At 37.2% G+C, this 23,320-nt stretch overlaps 1 protein-coding gene and 1 long non-coding RNA gene across 15 annotated transcripts in view; one reads left to right on the top strand and one right to left on the bottom strand.

Annotated features, from left to right (window-relative positions):
- The window catches only part of MTMR2 (myotubularin related protein 2), a 121,834-nt gene that overhangs the window by 35,891 nt on the left and 62,623 nt on the right, over nt 1–23,320 (top strand). For 11 of the 14 annotated variants that reach the window (XM_077867522.1, XM_077867521.1, XM_077867536.1 and 8 more), the window contains one exon: nt 11,735–11,840. In XM_077867522.1, coding sequence (XP_077723648.1) covers nt 11,735–11,840 — 106 coding nt within the window. Of the gene's footprint in view, nt 1–11,734; nt 11,841–21,094; nt 21,234–23,320 lie in introns of all 14 variants that reach the window. The other 3 variants (XM_077867528.1, XM_077867526.1, XM_077867531.1) reach the window with 1 other exon arrangement.
- Nucleotides 12,334–21,072, bottom strand: LOC144295109 (uncharacterized). Its single transcript, XR_013362528.1, has 3 exons — nt 20,362–21,072; nt 14,107–14,294; nt 12,334–12,459 (listed from the first exon to the last, which is right to left on the bottom strand). It is a non-coding gene; the product is annotated as an uncharacterized LOC144295109 (long non-coding RNA).

Raw genomic sequence — 23,320 nt, 5'->3', positions numbered from 1 at the left:
ACATGAGCTCTGATACTCTGAAAACTATGACAATGAGATTTAATTTGATTTGGAGGCAGTTGGGTGCCCCTATAAGCACCTTTGTCATAATAAATGTAAGTGCTAAGGAATTGTTGGAGTGATGCTTGAAGTAAATTATTCTTGTAGATTTGAAAATATAGTAGGGACAGATGAGACTAACATCTTTGAAGTGACTGTAGGTATGAACTGGTTTGGCTTTTTCAGCCAACCTTTATTCCTAGAATGAGACGTGAAAATGGGAAATAAAAATTGTATTCAATGTGAAACAAAAGAAGGGAGGAAGAAAGGAAAATACAGTTTCTTCTTGGAAATTAGTTTGTGCAATTGGAGTATCTGTTAAGTTGAGGTAAACATTTCCGGGAAATGTTCTCTGGAAAACAGAAACCGGCCAAATGAAAATGATGTGTATTCATCTTCTACTCACAGTTTTCTCAGAGAAGCATTTTTCTTCTTGTTATTTACGTACTCTCGATCTGGACAATACTGGCTCTGTCACTAGCTGTGTGACTTTGGGCAAATTACTCAACATTCTCTTTCTCAAGCACTTAATACTGTTTTTAAGAAATTGAGAGAAAAGCCCAGGGTTACACATTTCTTATTTGATGGTGTCAGAACTATAACCTAGGCCAATTGTGTTTTCATCTAGTGGTATTTCCATCTTCTACCACTGCTTTTAAGACGGCTGGTTGTCAACAGCTTGGTAGTTGAGTTCAAATAAATACTGAGTTCTTAAAATTATTAGTATTTTTTTAAAGATTCTAAAGCTATTATATATATATTCTTTCTTTTTTTTATTGGAGTTCAATTTGCCAACATATAGCATAACACCCAGTGCTCATCCCGCCAAGTGCCCCCCTCAGTGCCCATCACAGTCACCAACCCCCCGCCCACCTCCCTTTCCACTACTCCTTGTTCGTTTCCCAGAGTTAGGTGTCTCTCATGTTTTTTCACCCTCACTGACATTTTCACTCATTTTCTCTCCTTTTCCCTTTCACTAATTTTTATAGTCCCCAAATGAATGAGACCATATAATGTTTGTCCTTCTCTGATTGACTTATTTCACTCAGCATAACACCCTCCAGTTCCATCCATGTCGAAGCAAATGGTGGGTGTCGTTTCTAATAGCTGAGTAATATTCCATTGTATAGATATACCACATCTTCTTTATCCATTCATCTTTTGGTGGACACTGTGACTCCTTCCACAGTTTGGCTATTGTGGCCATTGCTGCGATAAACATCGGGGTGCAGCTGTTCCGGCATTTCACTGCATCTGTATCTTTGGGGTAAATCCCCAGCAGTGCAATTGCTGGGTCGTAGGGCAGATCTATTTTTAACTCTTTGAGGAACCTCCACACAGTTTTCCAGAGTGGCTGCACCAGTTCACATTCCCACCAACAGTGTAAGAGGGTTCCCCTTTCTCCACATCCTCTCCAACATTTGTTGTTTCCTGCCTTGTTAATTTTCCCCATTCTCACTGGTGTGAGGTGGGATCTCATTGTGGTTTTGATTTGTATTTCCCTGATGGCCAGTGATGCAGAGCATTTTCTCACGTGCTTCTTGGCCATGTCTATGTCTTCCTCTGTGAGATTTCTGTTCATGTCTTTTGCCCATTTCATGTTTGGATTGTTTGTTTCTTTGCTGTTGAGTTTAATAAGGTCTTTGTAGATCTTGGATACTAGCCCTTTATCTGATACGTCATTTGCAAATACCTTCTCCCATTCTGTAGGTTGTCTTTTAGTTTTGTTGACTGTATCCTTTGCTGTGCAAAAGCTTCTTATCTTGATGTCCCAATAGTTCATTTTTGCTTTTGTTTCTCTTTCCTTCAAGGATGTATCTTGCAAGAAGTTACTGTGGCCAAGTTCAAAAAGGGTGTTCCTGTGTTCTTCTCTAGGATTTTGATGGAATCTTGTCTCATATTAAGATCTTTCATCCATTTTGAGTTTATCTTTGTGTATGGTGTAAGAGAATGGTCTAGTTTCATTCTTCTGCATGTGGATATCCAATTTTCCCAGCATTGTTTATTGAAGAGACTGTCTTATTTCCAGTGGATAGTCTTTCCTGCTTTGTCGAATATTAGTTGACCAAAGAGTTGAGGGCCGATTTCTGGATTCTCTATTCTGTTCCATTGATCTATGTGTCTGTTTTTGTGCCACACTGTCTTGATGACCACAGCTTTGTAGTACAACCTGAAATCTGGCATTGTGATGCCCCCGGCTCTGGTTTTCTTTTTTAATATTCCCCTGGCTATTCAGGGTCTTTTCTGATTCCACACAAATCTTAAGATGATTTGTTCCAACTCTCTGAAGAAAATCCATGGTATTTTGATAGAGATTGCATTAAATGTGTAAATTGCCCTGAGTAGCATTGACATTTTCACAATATTAATTCTGCCAATCCATGAGCATGGAATATTTTTCCATCTCTTTGTGTCTTCCTCAATTTCTTTCAGAAGTGTTCTGTAGTTTTTAGCGTATAGATTCTTTAGCTCTTTGGTTAGGTTTATTCCTAGGTATCTTATGCTTTTGGGTGCAATTGTAAATGGGATTGACTCCTTAATTTCTCTTTCTTCAGGGATCCCTGGGTGGCACAGCGGTTTAGCGCCTGCCTTTGGCCCAGGGTACGATCCTGGAGACCCGGGATCAAATCCCACATCGGGCTACCGGTGCATGGAGTCTGCTTCTCCCTCTGCCTATGTCTCTGCCTCTCTCTCTCTCTCTCTCTCTCTGTGTGACTATCATAAATAAATAAAGAAAAAAATTAAAAAAAATTTCTTTCTCCAGTGTCATTGTTAGTGTATAGAAATGCCACTGATTTCTGGGCATTGATTTTGTATCCTGCCACACTGCCAAATTGCTATATGAGTTCTAGCAATTTTGGGGTGGAGTCTTTTGGGTTTTCTATGTACAGTATCATGTCATCAGCGAAGAGGGAGAGTTTGACTTCTTCTTTGCCAATTTGAATGCCTTTTATTTCTTTTTGTTGACTGATTGCTGAGGCTAGGACTTCCAGTACTATGTTGAATAGCAGTGGTGAGAGTGGAAATCCCTGTCATGTTCCTGATCTTAGGGGAAAGGCTCCCAGTGTTTCTCCATTGAGAATGATATTTGTAAAGCTATTATATTTTTAAAGAAAATTTCAGGTGTATACAGATGAGAGAGAGTTGTACAATAAACCTCTGATTACCTCTCACCCACACTGAATAGTTACCAAGAATTTGTCATATTTACTTTATCTGCTTTTCTTCTTCTTTTTTTCCTAAACTGTTTTGAAGCAAGTCATGTCTTTTCTTTCCTACATACTTCAGTGTACATCTTTACATTTTTTCACATAATCTTGTAATTACACCTGATAGAATTAAGAACGTTTCTTTTTATTATGTAATGCTCCTCCGTACCACAGGATGGCTTAAACAACAGTAATTTATTTCTTCCAGTTCTGGTGACTGGGAAGTCCAAGATCAAGTTACCAGATGATTTGATTCTTCATGAGGGCTTTCTTTGACTGGCTTGGCATTGGTTGTCTTCTTTCTGTGTCCTCACATGGCTTTTCCTCTCTCCTAGGGTGCATTCATTGTTGATTGTGGAGGGGGAATTGGGAGGTGGTTGAGGGGCAAAGAGGGCATGGAAGTCTATAAAGGACACTGCAGGTCATATCAGCAGGAGTAGCAAAGCACAGAGGTGTGAAATGGCTAGAAGATAGAATCTGCAAGCCATTTTCAGTGACTTTGATGAGTTAAAGCTACAGCCAGTTATGTAGAACAAGGGCCAAGTCATGGAAGTCTTCAAGCCTTATGCTAAGGAGTTTGGGCTTGATTTAGGAAGGATTGAGGAATCACTGAAAATTTAAGTCGGAGAATGATATGATCAGATCTCTGTTTTTGAAGGATCACTTTGGTATTGTTTTTGGATGATATATTGGGTGAGTGGGAGAAAAGAGACAGGTGATTTACTATAGTCCGGGTGAGAGGTGTTGAATTAAAATTTAAAAGTTGGGATGGAAAAACAGATGCATTCCAGGTGATACCGAGGTAGACTCTATAGGACTTTGGATTGATTAGATGCGATGGGTTGCTGAGCACTGCCTTGGGCCTAGCTCATGTTTGTAACCATGAGTCCTAAGGGATCCCAGTTTGACGATTTCCATTAGTAGCTAAGCTTTAGCACAGAGAGGATAGTTACATTGATCCAAACTTAGAGATTAGCATAGCATTGATCACTAATGGATAGGATATAAGGATCCTGAAGGTTTGCCAAAGGGATTATAAAATATTACTGTACATTTCAGGTTGGATAGAGAGAGTTGTGAGAGGGAGAAGGAGAGTAAAGAAGCATGAAGGATCATGACAAATGGAGGTGCTGGAGGATAATTTTTCTCTACTGTGTTGAACATTAGATGAAGAAAAAGTTGAGAAAGTGAGATATTTGGAAAGGATACCATCTGTTTATGGACAAAAATTGGTTTCCTTGAGTTTAAGATTATAGACACTGAGTAGTTCCTAGAAATGATGAAGTCCAGGGTATGACCAGACGCATATTGTTAAAGTGGGAATATGGATGAGGGGTGTGGGACTTGAGGAATTTTGAGATAGATCATTGCTAGTTTATCTTTGTGAACATTTAAATTCTCATGATGATGGCTTTGGTGCAGAGAGAAGCTTTGGAGAAGAGAAAGTAAGACACTTTCCTTAATTAGTAAGATCCACCTTACTAGGTGGATCACAGTAACAGGAAAGCTGGATATGCAAATACCGGAAGAAGGAGAAGAAGAAGCCTTTTACATATGAAGATGGAAAAGTAATTAATACTAGTGTAGAAACATGAGAGTGGAGGTGGGGAAGTGCTGATTTCACCTTTGGGTTTTGTTAGATGTGGAGAAGAGTCTCCTTTAGAAAAGGCTATGAAAGAGTGGGTTCTTGGGAGCAGGGGTCGGCTGAGGGAAAGAAGTGGAAGGAAAATTCTGTAGAAGATGTGAGGCATTTGAGTCACTCTGAAATAAAGATTCTTGTGTAAAGGTTAGGAAGAGTTAGTACCTGAAAGAAGACCCGAATGGGGAAGATGGATGGAGGAAACACATAGACAGGAAGGTCTGGCATCTTTGCCAGCGAGGCTCAGGATGACGAGGGTAACAGGAATGTTTGGACTGACTGCAGTGAAGTTTCTGGGCCTAGGGAAAGTGAGGACCAAAGTGGTATTGGTTACTTAATGAGGTTAGCAGATTGCAGTCTTTCTCTGAGTTCAAATGCCTTGCCAGTTACAAGATTCTTATCCTCTAGCAGTTTATAATTTAAAAAAGAGGTGGCCATGTAACCAAAGAACTTTAGTCTAATGTGGAAAGTGTTAGGTATAATTATAGAGTATAGGCAGAAGTCTGTGAAAGCACAGAGGAATGAGAGTTTAGTTCCAGCTGGAACACCAGGGGAGGACTTCTTGGAAAGCTTGCTTTTTAACTGAGTCTTAAAGAGTTGGTAGGATGTTAATAAATAGATGGGGATAAAGAGGCATTCTGTTTTGGAATGGCATGGGTAAAGATGTGAATTCAGGGAAATACAGAGCTTGTTTGTGGAACAGTTCATAGAAGATAAACAGAGAGTTTGACCTCAACATAAGCAAGGGAGCAATAAAAAGGAGCAATGGACGTTAGATTGTATTATACCAGTGGCCCATGGCGATCAGAAACATGCACCGATTCCATCTGACAGAAGAAAAATAACTGAAAATGGAGTTCTGCATTATAGGGTGTCTGTGGCCACCTCCAATCTGAGTAGCCATAAAGGGCAGTGCTTCCTGTTTATACCAGGAGAACTTTGAATAGTTCTCCTGTTGTGTGTATGCATATATGTATGTCTGCCATCATCACGAGGATAGCACTAGGATCTACCCTACCGCTGTTTCTTTCAGCCTCTCCATGCTTGCCTGGGGTTTATTTTATTTTATTTTATTTTATTTTATTTAAATTTATTTATTTATTTGTTTATTTTTTTGTTTTATTTGTTTATTTGTTATTTTTAATTTTTTTTTTATTTATTTAATTGTTTACGAGACACACACACACATAGAGGTGGAGACCGTAGGGAGAAAGAAAGGAGGCTCCACACAGGGAGCCCAATGTGGGACTTGATCCAAGGACTCCAGGATCACGCCCTGGGCCAAAGGCAGGCACTCAACTGCTGAGCCACCCAGTTGCCCCTTGCCTGGGGTTTAAAACCTTTTGTAAACTGGTTATATTGATCTACACATCAGTGCTTATTCACATATAACATGGTGGATCATAGTATCTACCCATATTTATGTATGTCTGAGAAGAAGTTAATAATTAAAAGCTATTTGCCACACTTTTCCTTGAAAGACTGATTCTTTGATTCTGAGACTGCAAGTTATTAGTTACAGAACCCAGTTTTGTTATTTTATTTCCCTTAGATATTTACTTCATATTTTGACTTTAAAGAACCCTTGGGTTTCTTAGTGGGACATGCTATTATATTATCTCTGTCAAAATTATTTTTTCTAAGTAATATACTACCTATAATTCCAAATTATGTTTTAATGCCTTTAATTTTATCTTCTCTCAGAAGGTCATATGAATAAAAAGTAGTATTGCACATTTGAACTTGTCCAAAATAGATTTATGAGGTGTTGATTGCCATATCCTTTAAAATTGTGTTTGGCTATACAGAATATAAACCTCCATTACAGTGATTTTAAAAATTGAACTTCAGGAGTGCGCGAGTGGCTCAGTTGGTTAAGCATCTGACTCTTGGTTTTGGTTCAGGTTGTGAGATTACGCCTTGTGTTGGGCTCTGTGCTCGCTGGGGAGTCTGCTTAAAGATTCTCTCCTTCTACCCCTCTCCCAGTTCCTGTGTGTGTGCTCTCTCTCTCAAGTAAATAAATCTTAAAAAAAATTGAACTTTACTTTTTTACATAACAAAAATTTCATAAGTAGGGAGTTGGTGTGAACTCTGCTGCTTTGTGATACCATGAGATGAGGAGCTTGTTCTTCCCGTTGTTTGGCTCCCTGTTCTTAGCAGGCCACCATGTTGGTCATGTTTACAATCTGCCTACATATTTCCAAACTTCACATTCTTGTTCCAGGAAGAGAAAATGGGAAAGGTTAAGGGCTAGCCTTAGCCTGCTGTTTCTGCCCTCCTTTATTAAGAAAATAAAAGATTTCCATAACTATTAACATAGTTCCTCTTAAATCTCATTGACCAAAGTTGTGTCACATGGTTCTGCTAGCCACAAGGGAGCCAAAAGCAGCATGTCATATTGGGCTGGGCCCAGACTGCCCTAATCAAAGTAAAGGAAAGAAGAGGTATGTATGTATCTGGAGTAGGCAACAAATAATGTCTCTCGAAGTACTGTGTCTAAAGTTTGATTATTTTACCTGTTATTTTAACACAGATGGTATTTGATTAGCAAGAAATTGGTTACAACAACAGAAAAAAAAGGAAGGAAACATTCTCTGTCAATTTCTCTATCTTTACATTATAAAACTAGATAATAGAATTTCTTTTTATTTTTTAAAGATTTTATTTATTCATGAGTGACACAGAGGGAGGCAGAGACACAGGCAGAAAGGGAGAAGCAGGCTCCCTGCAGGGAGCCCGATGTGGAACTCAATCCCCAGACCTGGGATCACACCCTGAGCGAAAGGCAGACGCTAAAACTCTGAGCCACCCAGGCGTCCCGATAATAGAATTTCTTATGACTGTTCCTTTGTGTATTATTATAGGTTGTTGGGTATAAACAAATAACAATTACGATCATACCTTCAATTAGTTAATAAAATAAATATATGTTTGCATTTGAAAAAAGTATTATGAGATGTTTCTACTGCAATACTGTTTTTAATCCATTTAAGTGAATTTCTTTTAGGGGAGATGATTTTCGCATTGTATGAATACTTAAAAACATTTTGCAGATGGCATGATCTTATAAATGGGGAACTGTAAAGACTCTACCATAAAAACTGTTAAAACTAATACACAAATTCAGGAAAGTTGCAGGATACAAAATCAACATGCAGAAATCAATTTTGTTTTTATACACTAACAACAAACTCCCCCAAAAAAGAAATTGAGAAAACAGTTCCATTGCAGTAGCATCAAAAAGAATAAAATACTTAGGAATAAATTTATTTGTTTATTTAAAGATTTTATTTATTTATTCATGAGAGACCGAAAGAGAGAGGCAGAGACACAGGCAGAGGGAGAAGCAGGCTCCATGCACCGGGAGCCCGACGCGAGACTCGATCCCGGGTCTCTAGGATCGTAACCTGGGCTGGAGGCGGCGCTAAACTGCTGAGCCACCTGGGCTGCCCAATACTTAGGAAAAAATTTAACCAAGGAGGTTGAAGACTTGTACAAATTATAAAACTATGGTCAAAGAAACTGAAGACATAAATCAATGAAAAGTTATCCTGTGTTAATGGATTAGAAGAATGAATTGGCTTAAAATGTCCATGCTGACCAAAGTGATCTACAGATTCAGTGAATTCTCTATAAAAATTCCAGTAGCATTTTTCATAGAAAAAACAATCTTAAAATCATTGTAGTAACATAAAAGACCCCAAATAGCTATAGCAATCTTGAACATGAATGAAGCTGGAAGAATCATATGTCCTATCTTCCAGCTGTATTCCAAAGCTGTAGTTATCAAAACAGTATGGTACTGGCATAAAAAGTAAACACAAAGATCAGGGAACAGGATAGAGAGCCCAGAAATAAAACCACACATATACAGTCAATTTATCTTTGAAAAGGATGCCAACAATGTACAGTGGTTTTGGTAAAAATGGATATCCACATGCAAAAGTGTGAAATTGAGCCCTGATTTACACCATACATACAAATCAAACCAAAATGTATTAAACATTTAAATGTAAGGCCTGAATCTGTAAAAGTCCTGGCGGAAAACTGGGGAAAAGCTGCTTGGCATTGGTCTTGAGAACCCTTTGTTGGATTTGATTCCAGTAGCATGGCAACAAAAGCAAAAATAGAGCAGTGGAACTATACCAAACTAAAAAGTTTCTCTATAGCAAAGGAAACGACAAAATGAAAAAGGGACCTACAAAATCTGAGAAAATATTTTCAAACCATAGATCTGAAAAGTGGGAAATGGTGAGAAATTGATCAAAATGGGCAAAGTTTTATATAGAAAGTGCATAGTTCCAGAGACCTAATATGTATAGCACAGTGACTGTTGTAATACTGTATTGTATACTTGAAATTGCTAAAAGAGTAGATCTCAGATTCTCTCACCACAAAAAGAAAAAGGTAACTATGTGAGATGGTGGATGTTTATATTGATTGCAGTACTCATTTCACAGTATATACATGTATCAGAACATCATGTTGTACACTTAATGTGTTGTACACAGTTTTTTTTTTAAAGATTTTATTTATTTATTCATGAGAGACACACAGAGAGAAGTAGAGACACAGGCAGAGGGAGAAGCAGGCTCCATGCAGGGAGCCGGACGTGGGACTTGATCCTGGGACCCCAGGATCACACCCTGGGCCAAAGGCAGGCACCAAACTGCTGAGCCACCCAGGGATCCCCTCTACACAGTTTTTATTTAATCACACCTCAGTAAAGCTTAAAAAAATAACAGTAGAAAATGAAGTGACAATTTCTTTTGGAGAAGAGAATTTTCACATTGTATAAATTTAGTTATTGTTATAGGCAGGTTATGGTGGACAAATTTTAAAACGAAAATGTAATTTTTAACTATGACATCTCACAATGGATTATTTTATCAAAACCTGAGGAAAAAATTTTGACTTTGGGAGTGAGGAGGACTTTAAGTATGTTGAGAATGAAGCTTTAGAAAAAAAGCTTCAACTCAAAGTGTCTGAGATTTTTCTACCATTATTGCCATTATTGTTTTTTTGTTTTGTTTTGTTTTTTACTTTAAATAACTTTCTGGTACTGATAAAAAGAAATGATACAATTCATTCAATTTGTGGCATAGGTATATTGTCAACCATGTTTTGGAATTTAACAAACCTAATACATGTTAATAGTATACATAGGCATTGGAGTAGATGTTGTGGAAAATGAAGACAGAGTTCTCCCTTTTGGGGTAATTTAGTTGGTGAGAAAAAATGTATATGCACCTGAGATCATTATACAATAAAAGACAGTAATTCTACAGTTACTCTGAGTTCTATAGGAATTTAGGAGAATAAAAGTAACTATAGGGTGTGATTAATGTAATTAATTAATGTAATGGAAGAAATAGATATTTAAGACAGGCTTCTATAGAAATTGATTTAGTGGAAAGGTATAGGTGCAAAGACAAGCTCATCTTTCTATCTTTAGCTTCTGTTCTTTTGTTTGTCTAGCCCTGTTGAACTCTAGTTCCTCAAGTGTTCTGGGCTCTGTGATTATTCTGTATCTTTGCAGTGCCCTTTTTTTTTTTTTTTTTTTGGTATGTTTTTGGAATTCCCTTACTTGTGTGTCAGCTTGGCAATTTCCTATCTTTGAATACTCTGATCAAAGAACATCGTGTCTCTGAAGTCTTCCCTGAACTTCGTGAGTTAAGTTGGGTTCTTCTTTTTCCTTTCTCCCATAGTGCATTTTCTCTGTCTCTGTGTCTCTGTGTTTGTAGTGCGTAAACCTCAAAAGTAAAACTGCCAGTTATATTACCAGCAAAATGTATTTATTCAGGGATAACAGAGGATTGCAATTTGAGACATGCAAGTTATGGCAAAAACCATAGGCAAGCCAGAGAACAAAGGAGAGGAATGCTTTTTTATGTGGGAAAGGGAGCATTTAGGGGAGCAGTTATAAACAGGAGGGGATATTATAAACACAGAATCCATTGGAGTAAACTGAATGTTGGAAGTGTAGTGGCTTCAACTGGTTGTGTTGTGACTCTCTCTCTTTGGTGGGGCTGTTGCCAGGCAAGGAGAAAATCTTACTGGGGTAGTAAAGTGTAGGCTTTTCCCTGTGGGCATGCAGAGGGCTGCAATGAATGGTAGGGTTTGCGAATTTCCCCTTTCTGGTCTCCTGACTCCATTTGAAAGGAGGCTTTCTTTATTCAGTTTCACAGGGGCTAGTGTCATCATCACAACACACCATTTACGTACTCATCTCTCTCTGCCACAGTTTGTGAGCTTCATGAGCATGAGAATTGTATAATATTTATCTCCAAATCATAGTGCCTGGTATAATGGCTTTGCATGTTGGATCATTCCGTGAGTGTTCATTGGATGAATTGGGTGGATGGTTGAATAAAAAGAAGAAATCAGCCCAGAGTTTATTCAGGAGTCCTGGGATAGTCTATCCAGGGGGAATGTGGTAGGAATACTTGACCCTGCAGGTTAAGTATTAGAGTTTGAAATTTATTAGTGGTTGGAATTAAGCTTGAATAGACAAAATAGTACTAGTTGGCAATGGAAGTTTTTTTTAAGATTTTATTTATTCAGAGAATGCATACAAGTAGGCAGACAGAGCATCAGGCAAAGTGGCGGGCCGAGCAGCAGGCTGAGGGAGAGGGAGAAGCAGCTGAGCAGGGAACCTGACTTGGGACTCAATCACAGGACCCTGAGATCATGACCTGAGCTGAAGGAAGATGCTTAACCAACTGGGCCATCCAGGTACCCCAGCAATGGAAGTTTTAATAAATAATGGAGTTATAATTAGTAAAATTTCTGAAATTGTTTTTTAAACCCCCAGTTTTGAAACATAATGTGTTTTTGTATTTTGTAGTGCTTCCACTTCTCATTCAGAGAATTCAGTGCATACAAAATCAGCTTCTGTAGTATCATCGGATTCCATTTCAACTTCTGCAGACAACTTTTCTCCTGATTTGAGGGTATGTACACTGTTTTTACATTTTGGTGTAGTTTTGGTTAGCTGTTTGTGGCCAACACTATGAGTATAACCTTGCACTAAGTAAGCAGGAGATCTTGCTGGAGGAGTCTCCCAAGACCCGTCTTTATAAAATATCCCAGAACAGGCTAGCAGATTTGGAAATCTTGGGGAATCCCTGGGTGGCTCAGCGGTTTGGCACCTGCCTTCAGCCCAGGGCGTGATCCTGAAGACCCGGGATCAACTCCCGCGTCGGGCTTCCTTTCATGGAGCTTGCTTCTCCCTCTGCTTGTGTCTCTGCCTCTCTCTCTCTCTCTGTGTGTCTCATGAATAAATAACTAAAATCTTAAAAAAAAAAATTGAAAATCTTATTTATTTGTAGAAGAAAAATGTGTACTTTATTTCTAAGTTTGATAACTTTTAAATTCTTTACAAAAAGATAATTAATGGACTTTGTTGTGGTATAAAAGTTTTTCACAATTATTCCCATAATGATGGCCAATAATAGCTAACATTTTTTAAGTACTTACCATGTCCCAAGTGACGTTTTAAGTTCTGTAATGAAGTATCTTTTATAATACTTCTTCCAATTCTGTGACGCAGAGACTATTTTCATCATCATTCTATAATAATAACAACTCATAGAAATTAATAATATGTCCAAAGTCTCATCACTAATAAATTCTCTGGCTAATATTCTAGCTCACTAGTCCAGTTCTGGAGCTAAGTCACTTAAATGTTGTGCTGTGGTTGCTATACATCTCATTATCTTTTAAATATTACTGTATTTGCTCAAATCTTGTTGCTACACAATTAACCACATCAGTGATATCTTATAGCACTTGTACGTTTTTGGATTCATCTGCCTTTCTACAACTGCTTATCTATGAATGATGGAGAAAATGAATTTTATGTGCAGTGCTAACCCTTAAACCTTAGTGTCTTTTTATCCTGATCAAGTGGCTGCTTTCGCAATGGTTATACTTTCACAATTTTAATAAGAACATTGTTTATATTAAGGAAGTCATTTGCTTTTGAGCATATACTGAGACTGTATCTTTTTCTTGTATTTCATTTTCAAAACAGATTCCAACAAATGAAAGAATACAGATTACAAACATCTGTAAAGACTTTCTGCTTATTTGTCCTTATGTATTGTGAAATGTCATAAAATAATAGTTTAGGTATAACATGACTTTAAACACTAAAAATAATAAAGATTTGTCTTTATAACCTGGATATATGTTGTGCTAATTATGAAGGCTTCATAATATCTTTAGCTATTGATGCATGAAATACATTAAGGGCAGGTTCATCATTAACAATAATGGATATAAATCAATCTTTCCGTCTCCTTAATTTATTGCTATTTAAAAACACGTGTTTTATATGTATATCTTTTATTTATTCATTATGTTGATTAAAAATCCACTGAAGACCTACGAATTTTTTTGGTCTACTTCTAGGCAGGTTGTATTAATGAAAAACATTTTAAAAAATAATTTCATTTATTTACTTATTTATTTGAGAGAGAGAGAGAGAGAGCCCAGGGGGAGGAGCAGAGGGTGAGGGACAAGCAGACTCCATGCTGAGCGTGCAGCCTGATGTGGGGCTGTATCCCTCACCCTGAGATCACGGCCTGAACTGAAACCAAGATTTGGACACTCAACTGACATCATTTGTTTTTAACTTCATGTTGTAACTGATAAAGAACTCATACTAGGAATGGTAGAAATGGCACTTTTGCCTCTTACTATGCTTACATTATTAATATTATATTCTATCTCCAGTTTCTTGCCTGAAGTAAAAAATAAATGGTTCAAAATAAACCATTTGTGTGTTCTTGTGAGGGTTAATTGAGTTAAAGTACTTCGCTAGGTACACATGTCAATTGTGGTACATCACAGGATGCTGAAAGGTGGCCTCTGCTCTCAGCTTCTTGGAAGGCTAGCTTCCTTCATTTCCTCGGTACACTATACTTAGAAATAAGAGTGACTGGCATACATTGGGACAAAATGAGGGTCATTATGTTAATTTTTATTTATACATTGTAATTTATTTCTATTAGGTATTTTTCAAAATTTAGAACATGTTTAGATTTACAGAAAAATTGCAAACATAGTATGGAGTTCCTATATACTTGACCTCCAGTTTCCCCTCGTATTCATGTCTGATATTTGTATGGTACATCTGTCAAAAATAATAAACCTGTGTTGATACATTATAATTAACTAAAGCTCATATTTTTTCCAAATATCCGTAGATTTTACCTGATTTCCTTGTTTTTGTTCTAGGAGCCCATCCAGGATATCACATTACATTTAGTAGTCATGTCTCCTTAGGAGTCTCTTGGCTATGACAGGCTTTTAGACTCTGGTTTTGATGATCTTGACAGTTTTAAAGAGCACTCGTCGGGGGTTTTGTAGAATGATATTTTGCCCGTAGACTGGGATTCTATCTTTTGGGGAAGAAGACCACAGAGGTAAATAGCCATCTTCATCACTCATATTAAAGGTACATAGTATCAACATGATTTATCACTGTTGATGTTAACTTTAATCACTTGGTGGAGGTAGTGTTAGGGTTTTTCACTGCAAAATACTCTTTTTTCCCCCCCTCTCCTTTTTATATTATACTCTCTGGAAGGCAGTGGCTGTGTACAGCCCACATTTAAGCCCGCTCTATTGAGAGTGGAACATCTACACGCATTTTTCGTAATTATTCTGCATGGAGATTTGTCTCTTCTCATGTATGGCTTTATGCAATGATTTATTTATCTTAGTATATACTTACGGATATCTGTGTATTTTGGATTGCAATTTAGTGTTACTTTGTTGCTCAAATTGTTGCAGTTCCAAATTGAGCGTTAATTCAGTCAGATCCTCCACCCCTTTGCCATATTCGCATCATTGTGGTGGTGTTTTTGTTTTGTTCTGAGCTCTGTTTCACTTTACTAAGTAAGCACTGCAGGATGCTCTAGGCTCATCTTGGTATTTCCTGCCTCAGTGTTAAAATTGTCATCCATTTCTCAAGGAACCCAGGTTTTGTTTTGTTTTTTTATTGGAGAATGGTATTAGAAACCAAGATCTGGACACTAGGTGTTCTCCCCACCCCACCCCCCCTTTTTCTTTTCTCTGCTTTCTCTCTCTCTCTTCCTTTCTTTGCTTCCTTCTCTCCCCTTCCTTCCCCCTTTCCTTACCCCCTTCCTTCCCCCCTCCCTCTCCCTCTTCCTTCCCAAAAAAGGAACAAAGTTATTTTCCTTCTGAAGCGAAAGATCATTTGCCTACATTTTATTTGGAGGTAATATCATGGGTAGGGTGATCACATATGCACATTTGTTTGGAGTAGTCTTATTTTATGCCTGTTGTCCCTTCAGGTTTAATGTTAGATACAAAAATGTCCAGAATTACTGACTTTCTTAGCACTGTAGGGTACCAGGGGAATCTTTTGAAGTTATCAAAAACTGATGAAGGTATCATCAGCTTCGAGACTTTAGAATTATCTCCATTAGTGCCTTATGAATTTGGCATCTTTCACAACTTAGAGGGTCCCTTAGATAATTTTTATGAGATGAATGAAGAGACAGTTGTTAAATGTTAAATTAAGGAGAAGATGGTTTTGGGCCACAAAGGTTGACTGTACTTTCCAAAGTAGTGTGTAAGCTGTTACCTATTCCCCTCATTTTTAAAGATCTGTTTGATTACTAGTCTTTTTTTTTTCCCACTTGTGGAAAGGAGAGGAATGATTAACATTACATTAATTATTAGTATCATTTAAAAATGCAGCCTAATTTCAATTTTGTGCTCTTTTCAGAGGTGGGGTGGGAAGAAGGATGTGCTTCTAATACTTGAAAAAAAAAAATCTAGCTTGCTACCGATAAACATTTATATATGCTTCCTGTCATTTAACTTTCACCACAGTCCTGTGAGACATATTATTACTTCATGTGATTAATGAGAAACCTGGTATTCATAAGAGATTAATTAAGTCCTGTGCTTAAAGGCACACAGTAAGTCTTGCCCTTACTTAGTCTCTGTTTAGTAATATTCCTGTGAAGCACATTATGCAGGGAGACTAGCTTTCTATGACTTTGTTGCTGTCTTCATAGGTGCGGTGAGGTTTTCTTAGGTGACAAAGAATATCTTTAATACATTTTTTGAGGTAGCAATACCAGTTTTCAATATTACTTCCTTAGTAAATGAAAATTGCTTTTCTAAATAAGCAGAGAAAGAGACTTTTTGTAGTAAAAATCTTCCCTCTTCTCAATTTTATTAGTTGATGAATATTTTGCTTTTAGTGTGTAGATCTTTAGTGGCCATAAAATAGAAATGTGCTAGTTAATTATAGGTGGACCTAACTGCAGACAGCTGTGTGTTGTTTTCTGCTGGATCATGGTTTGGCTCTATGTGTGAGATGAGGGGCTTGGTATGATAGTTGTGAAAATCATCATTCACAGATGATTTGAAGTTGGTTAACCTCTAGACTTTGAGTTCTCCACATAGCCTCAACTGTTTATCCCTGCCCTGAGCCTTAACCTTTCTAAAGCTCCTTTAGTAACTGCTTTTAAATGGAAGTATAGAAAGCACCGTGCATTGAAAAGCTAATCCAATTTCATTAAAAATCCTCATTTAAATTGTAGAAATTCAAATTTTCTGCTACAGGTATTATGCAGTGACACTTTACTGAAAGGATAGTGTGTTAGTTGATTAGCAGCTGAACATGAAAGCTTCTCTTGAGGATTTCTTATTGAAACAAGATTTGTTGGGACACCTGGGTGGCTCAGCAGTTGGGCATCTGATCCTGGAGTCTCTGGATTGAGTCTTCCATCAGGCTTCCCGCAGGGAGCCTGCTTCTCCCTCTGTGTCTCTGCCTCTCTCTCTCTCTCTCTCTCTGTACCTCTCATGAATAAATAAAATCTTAAAAAAAAAAAAAAAAAGAAACAAGGTTTTCTTGCTTCTGCATCAGTAAGAGAGAATGGAAAATTAGAGGGTATATGGAACTATGTCAGATATCTGAAATTTACATTTATTCAAGTGGAATTTTCTTTGTACTTTTCACCTTTTCAGTATTGCTTGTTGTGGAAAAGTCCTATACAGATAAAATCCAGTACACGTTTTTCTGAAAAATTAAGCACCAAATCAACCTTGGTAAATTCAGTCATGTGTCTCAGTGAATAATTGTAGAGTGTTTCTCTTTGTTTCATTGCCTCTTCAATTGACAGTGGAACTTACTTTCATTAAAAAAATTTAAAAAAAATCATACAAAATTTTTCCCTTTTATTCTCTGCCCTTCTTTCATACAAAAATTTTAATGCAAATGCATTTTAAAAAATAGATCTGGGCAGCCCGGGTAGCTCAGCGGTTTGGCTCCTGCCTTCGGCCCAGGGTGTGATCCTGGAGACCCAGGATCGAGTCCCACATCAGGCTCCCTGCGTGGAGCCTGCTTCTCCCTCTGCCTGTGTCTGTGCCTCTCTCTTTCTCTGTGTCTCTCTCATGAATAAATAAAGAAAATCTTTAAAAAAAAATAGATCTATAGTTTTTTAAAATTAGGCTTTCTTAATAAGAACATATTTTTTTTTTACTTTTTTTTAAATTTTTATTTATTTATTTATGATAGTCACACACAGAGAGGCAGAGACACAGGCAGAGGGAGAAGCAGGCTCCATGCACCGGGAGCCTGACGTGGGATTCGATCCCGGGTCTCCAGGATTGCGCCCTGGGCCGAAGGCAGGCGCCAAAGGCAGGCACCCAACCGCTGCGCCACCCAGGGATCCCAAGAACATATTTTTAAAGTTTGACACAGTGGAATTAAGAACCTAGGAAATTAAAAAAAAAAAAAAAAAAAGAACCTAGGAAATTGGTGTCTGGTTAGTTTATTTGCTGACTGAAATAATTTCCTTGAAGTCTAGGATTTTATATTTATTTATTTATTAAAGATTTTATTTATTTATTCATGAGAGGCACAGAGAGAGAGAGAGAGAGAGAGAGAGAGGCAGAGACCTAGGCAGAGGAAGAAGCAGGCTCCATGCAGGGAGCCCGATGTGGGACTTGATCCTGGGTCTCCAGGATCACGCCCTGAGCCGAAGGCAGATGTCAACCGCTGAGCCACCCAGGCGCCCCAGAAGTTCAGGATTTTAAAATTCAGATGCACAGCTCTATTTATTTATAAAGTGTAATTTGTATAGCTTTGGATTTTAATTCAAGTAAGTTCCTTAAGTGATGATGACTAAAAGATAAATTAAAGGTTGGGCTATACAACATTTCCTTTGTAATGTCTGCGATGAGCATTTATACCAATGTTTGTCTATAATTCAAAATCAAATATTAAAATGAAATTCTATTTTGTGTTTTATCTCTATTTTAGAAGGCCTTTTTGATCTTAGAATATATGACATACATATAATGTATGTATATATAAATATATATTCTATATAGGAGATAAAATTGTAATATTTGGATTATATTTTTAGCCATCTGCCCTTATCTTGTAATATTTAATTGGCTTAAATGAAGTAAATTTGCTTTTTATATATATTCATATTTTTTATTAACCAAAGGTCAGAGATAACTGGATTATTTCTTACCTAGCGTATCCATGAATGTTGACATGTTCTAAAAATACACAGATCTAGTCAGAATGAGTTAAGGCTCATAGAACTGATATTAGGTAGACAGTGAACAGTGTCTATCACACATAATCATTTCACTAGCCAGGGAAAAAAATGGTTGAAGTTAGCACTTATTTGTGATTAGCACCTCTACTGGCCAGACCAGCATCAACTCTTGAGAGCCTAGGAATTGAAAAGAACAACTTTAGCCAAATAAAGGATATCCATCAAAACTCCGCATTATACTTAATGGGGAAATGTTAGAAGCATAGCCTTTAAACTTCGAAACATGATGCAGAATTTGTAGCCAATAAAATAAAAAAAAATAATAAATGTAAGAAATGAAAGGAAGAAAGCTTTTTTTTTTTAACTTAAGATGATTATGTGGAAAGTTTAAGAAAAATCTATATGCAAACTACCAGCACTGTTGTGTTGGTGGATGTAAGATAACTTTAAAAAGATAAATCTTGCTTCTGTACCTTAACAAAAATATTTAGACAGTGTGATTGATTTTAAAAAGATTTCCAGTCACAAGAGCAACAAAATTACATTACTTGGGGATACATCTAATAAAAGATACATAAGAACTTTATGGAGAAAGTTACAAACTTTATTAATGAACTTAAATCTAAGTAAATAGATGAGTAGAAGGATGCCTATGTGGCTTAGTGGTTGAGCGTCTGCCTTTAGCTCAGGGCATGATCCCAGGGTCTGGGGATCAAGTCCCACATTGGGCTCCCTGTGAGGAGCCTGCTTCTCCTTCTGCCTAGGTCTCTGCCTCTCTCTCTGTGTCTCTCATGAATAAATAAGATCTTAAAAAAAATAGATGAGTAGACACAATCGCCTGGAGATGTCAAATATTTTCAGTATGTATCTGTTAGTGCAATATAATTTCAAACCAAATTCAAGTTTGTCTTGCAGACCTTGGCAAGTTGATTCTGAAATTTATATGGAAAGGTAAAAGGTCAAGATTATTTAAGAGGAAAAATGAAGGGGGGAATTAATTTAATTAGTTTGTAAAGCTAAAGTAATTAGAACAGAAATAGATCAAGAAGACACATGACAGAGTTCAAGAATGACTGATTTTGTAGGGACTCTGTATATGACAGAGATGGTATAACAAATCAGTGGAAAAAGAATGAATTATTTGGTAATCAGTGCTGGGTTAGCATATTGAAATTTTAAAAAAAGAAGTTGAGTTCCTAATTCACATATACACAATGAATTCATTAGATTAAAATCCTAAAATTGAAAATCAAAATTTTATAATTTTATTTTATTTATTTATTTTTTATAAAGATTTTATTTATTCATGAGAGGCACACAGAGAGAGAGAGAGAAGGAGAGAGAGGCAGAGACACAGGCAGGGGGAGAAGCAGGCTCTGTGCAGGGAGCCCAATGTGGGACTCGATCCCGGGTCTCCAGGATCACAACCTGGGCCGAAGGTGGCGCTAAACCGCTGAGCCACCCGGGCTGCCCAAAATTTTATAATCTAAAAGAAAATATGTGATACTATCTTTATTACGTGCACAAGGAAGGGATTTTTATTTTTTAAGATTCTATTTATTTGAGAGAGAGAGAGAGAACAAGCAGGAGGAACTGCAGAGAAGCAGGCCCTCTGCTGAACAGGGAGCCCAAAGCAATGCAGGGCTCGATCCCAGGACTCTGGGTCATGACCTGAGCCGAAGGCAGATGCTTAACTGATTGAGCTACCCAGGTGCCTCAGGAAGGAATTTTTAAATAAGACCTAAAAATATTAACTATTAAAGATTATTATTAAATAAAAAATAAATTTTAAAATTTGCTAAAATGGTAAGGACCTTTTCTTGCTTATTGATTACTGTTCATCTGACCTCTCTCATCTTAAGCTCTACAAAGGCAGGAACCTTACTTATATCCCTAGTGCATAGAACCACACCTGAGTGAGTGTGACTTAAAAGCTGTTTATACCTGTGTCCAGTGGAAGCCTCAAGCTCCCTGGGACACTGGAGACATTTGTCCTCTCATTTGCTCTGTTTAGTTGGTGGAAAAGTTTGAGGAGCACTTCTAATCAGGTGACTCTTGAAACCACTTGTTAGCCACATCTGGGAAACGAAGAAGGAAATTCTATGTTTTATTCATAGTTCCAAATAAAATCTGTGTACTTCTTCACTGACTCACTGTACTCTTGGAATTTCCCGGAAGTTTTGAGGAGACAGTGTCCAGTAAGACATGGTTTCTGCCAGCATGAGGCTTAGAGTCATGTCATGGAAAAGGAGGTAAGCAAATCAGTGATTATTGCATAATAGGATGAAGAAGGTATACCTTGGGAACAAAGAGGACAGAACATTCTAAAGCATTCTAAAGTTTATATTACAAGTAAAATGCTGCTACATTTAAATATGCTTATGAGAAAATATTTGGAGGGCATTTATTAAAAGCAAGAGTTTAAAGAAAAATAAATTCATTGGGTAAAAAAAGACTATTGCTCTAAACCCCTTAAGGGCAGATATATTTGTCTTATTCCCTGTTGTATCCTTAGAGCTTGGTATCTAGAATGTGGAAGTACTTAAGAAAAATTTGTTGACTGAATCAGTAGAATGAGAAATATGAAATTGTTTGCTCATTTTCCTTTCATTTTTTTCCTTAGTTTTTATTTATTTTTTTGACAGAGAGCACAAGAAGTGGGAGAGGCAGAGGGAGAATCGGACTCCCTGCTGATCAAGGACCCCCCGACATGGGGCTGGATCCCAAGACCCTGGGATCATGACCTGAGGTGAAGGTAGACGCTTAACCAATGGAGCCACCCAGGTGCCTCATGCGTCCTTTCATTTTTAATAGTCCCCTAAGTCTTATGTATGGTATGCTTGCCTTTCTCTGATTTAGCTAATGCACCATCATAAGGCTAGTCTTCGTCTGATATCACTTTCATAATGTGACACCTCTGTTTAAAAATTCTTCTGGGGCAGTCCGGGTGGCTCAGTGGTTTAGCGCCGCCTTTGGCCCAGGGTGTGATCCTAGAGATCTGAGATCGAGTCCCACTTCAGGCTCCCTGCATGGAGCTTGCTTCTCCCTCTACCTGTGTCTCTGCCTCTCTGTCTCTCTGTCTCTCTCTCTCTCTGTGCCTCTCATGAATAAATAAATAAAATCTTTAAAAAAAATTCTTCTGGCAGGAGTGACTGGGTGGCTCAGTTAGTAAGTGTTGGACTCTTGGTTTTGGCTCAGATTATGATATTAGGGTCCTGGGATCGAGCCCTGAGTGGGGCTCCAGCTGAACAGAGAGTTTGCTTGTCTCCCTCTCCCTCTGCCCCTCACTCTACTTTCTCTCTCTCTGGAATAAATAAATAAATAAATCTTAAAAAAAAAAATCTTCCAGGGGATCCCTGTTTCTTACAGAAAGTGTAGACTTCTAAGTCTTGTGTTCAGGGTTCTCCATGTTTGGTCTCATCAAATCTATCATACTGTATGTCCATCTTTTCCAAAACATAACACTATCTCTATAGATAGAGAGTCTTCTTATCTTCTTATAGTCCCTTAAATGTCACGTCCTCATTCCCGCCTCCATTCATACTGGCTCACACATCTGGAATGTACTTGTTTCTGCTCTTCAGTGAAACAGATCATGGTCAAAATGTTAATAAGAGACACAGCCCCATCAGGTGATTCCAGCCCTTTATGATCTTTCTTTCCTAATAGAAGATGTGTGGATAATAATCAAATAATGTTGAAAAAAACTTTGAAGAGATTATATGAGGAAAATTTGGAAGAGAGACCGAAGGTAGTCACTAATTTATTTCTGTCATCAAGAGCCACCAAAATCCATTTGAAAATATTCACAGTTGTCTCACATCCATCCTTAATATGGAAATGTTAGGTCCAAACTCCCATGATTTCCATTTTACTGAAACTTTCCTCTCCAACATTACCACTAACTCTCTTTTGTAAGATTTTGTATCTTTTATAACAACACTAGGTATTTTTTATTATGAAAGCAATTAATGAAATAAAAATCTGTGGGAAATAGATATAGGATTAAGGAAAAAATAAAAATCCCCAGGACTTTTACTACTCTTAGTATTTGGAACATAGAAACTCTTCCTTAAAAATATCTACTTTGACAGTTATTAGGTTGGATGTCAGAGTAAAAGCTCCTCAGTTCTTTTTTTTTCCCCCCCTCAATTCTGCTTACTAGAAGCTTATGATGTCAGCACTGGGCTCAGTAATGTCTTGCCTACTATTCTGTTAGGTAGTTTAAGCATGTTCATTGGATATGTAATTAGTTTGATGTAATTTAAAGATACTATTAACCCCCTTAAGGCCTAAAAGAATAAAAACTCTGTGTTAAAATTCTTAGTAAAAAAAAGCCAAATAATTACAATAGAATGATAGAGACTATTTAAAAATTAGAAAGTATGAGAAAATGATAAATGTGAAAGCAATATTTAATATATTCATGATGCAATAGGAATAATAGTGACTGTTCAATTGATGATAAGGAGATAAGGAAAAGTATATATGTCTAAAGTTTATTTAACTAGGTAGAACACTAATTAACATGATGCTAATTCTGGAAAAGATAAGAAATATTTCAGACTTCAAAACTGAGCATAGTGCAAGTGCTGCTGATATAATTTCTGTTATAATCCACACATTTCACATAATCATCTTTATATATACAGAAAAGGCACATAATGAAAAAAGTATTTGACAAAATTCATCTATTTGAGATTTTTAGAATTTTTTAATTAGAAAGGAATAGGTAAATACTTATGTAAGCATCTGACTTAATAGTATAATATTAAAACAGTAGAAGTACTCCCATTAAAGAACAAGATAAGGTTACCTACTATCATGACTGTGTTATTTAGCATTGTTTTTAAGTATCATCCAATGTAATT

This window comes from Canis aureus, chromosome 23 (assembly GCF_053574225.1).
Source record: "Canis aureus isolate CA01 chromosome 23, VMU_Caureus_v.1.0, whole genome shotgun sequence".
NCBI classification, from domain to species: Eukaryota; Metazoa; Chordata; class Mammalia; order Carnivora; family Canidae; genus Canis; species Canis aureus.
This window is presented reverse-complemented; position numbering and strand designations above follow the sequence as displayed.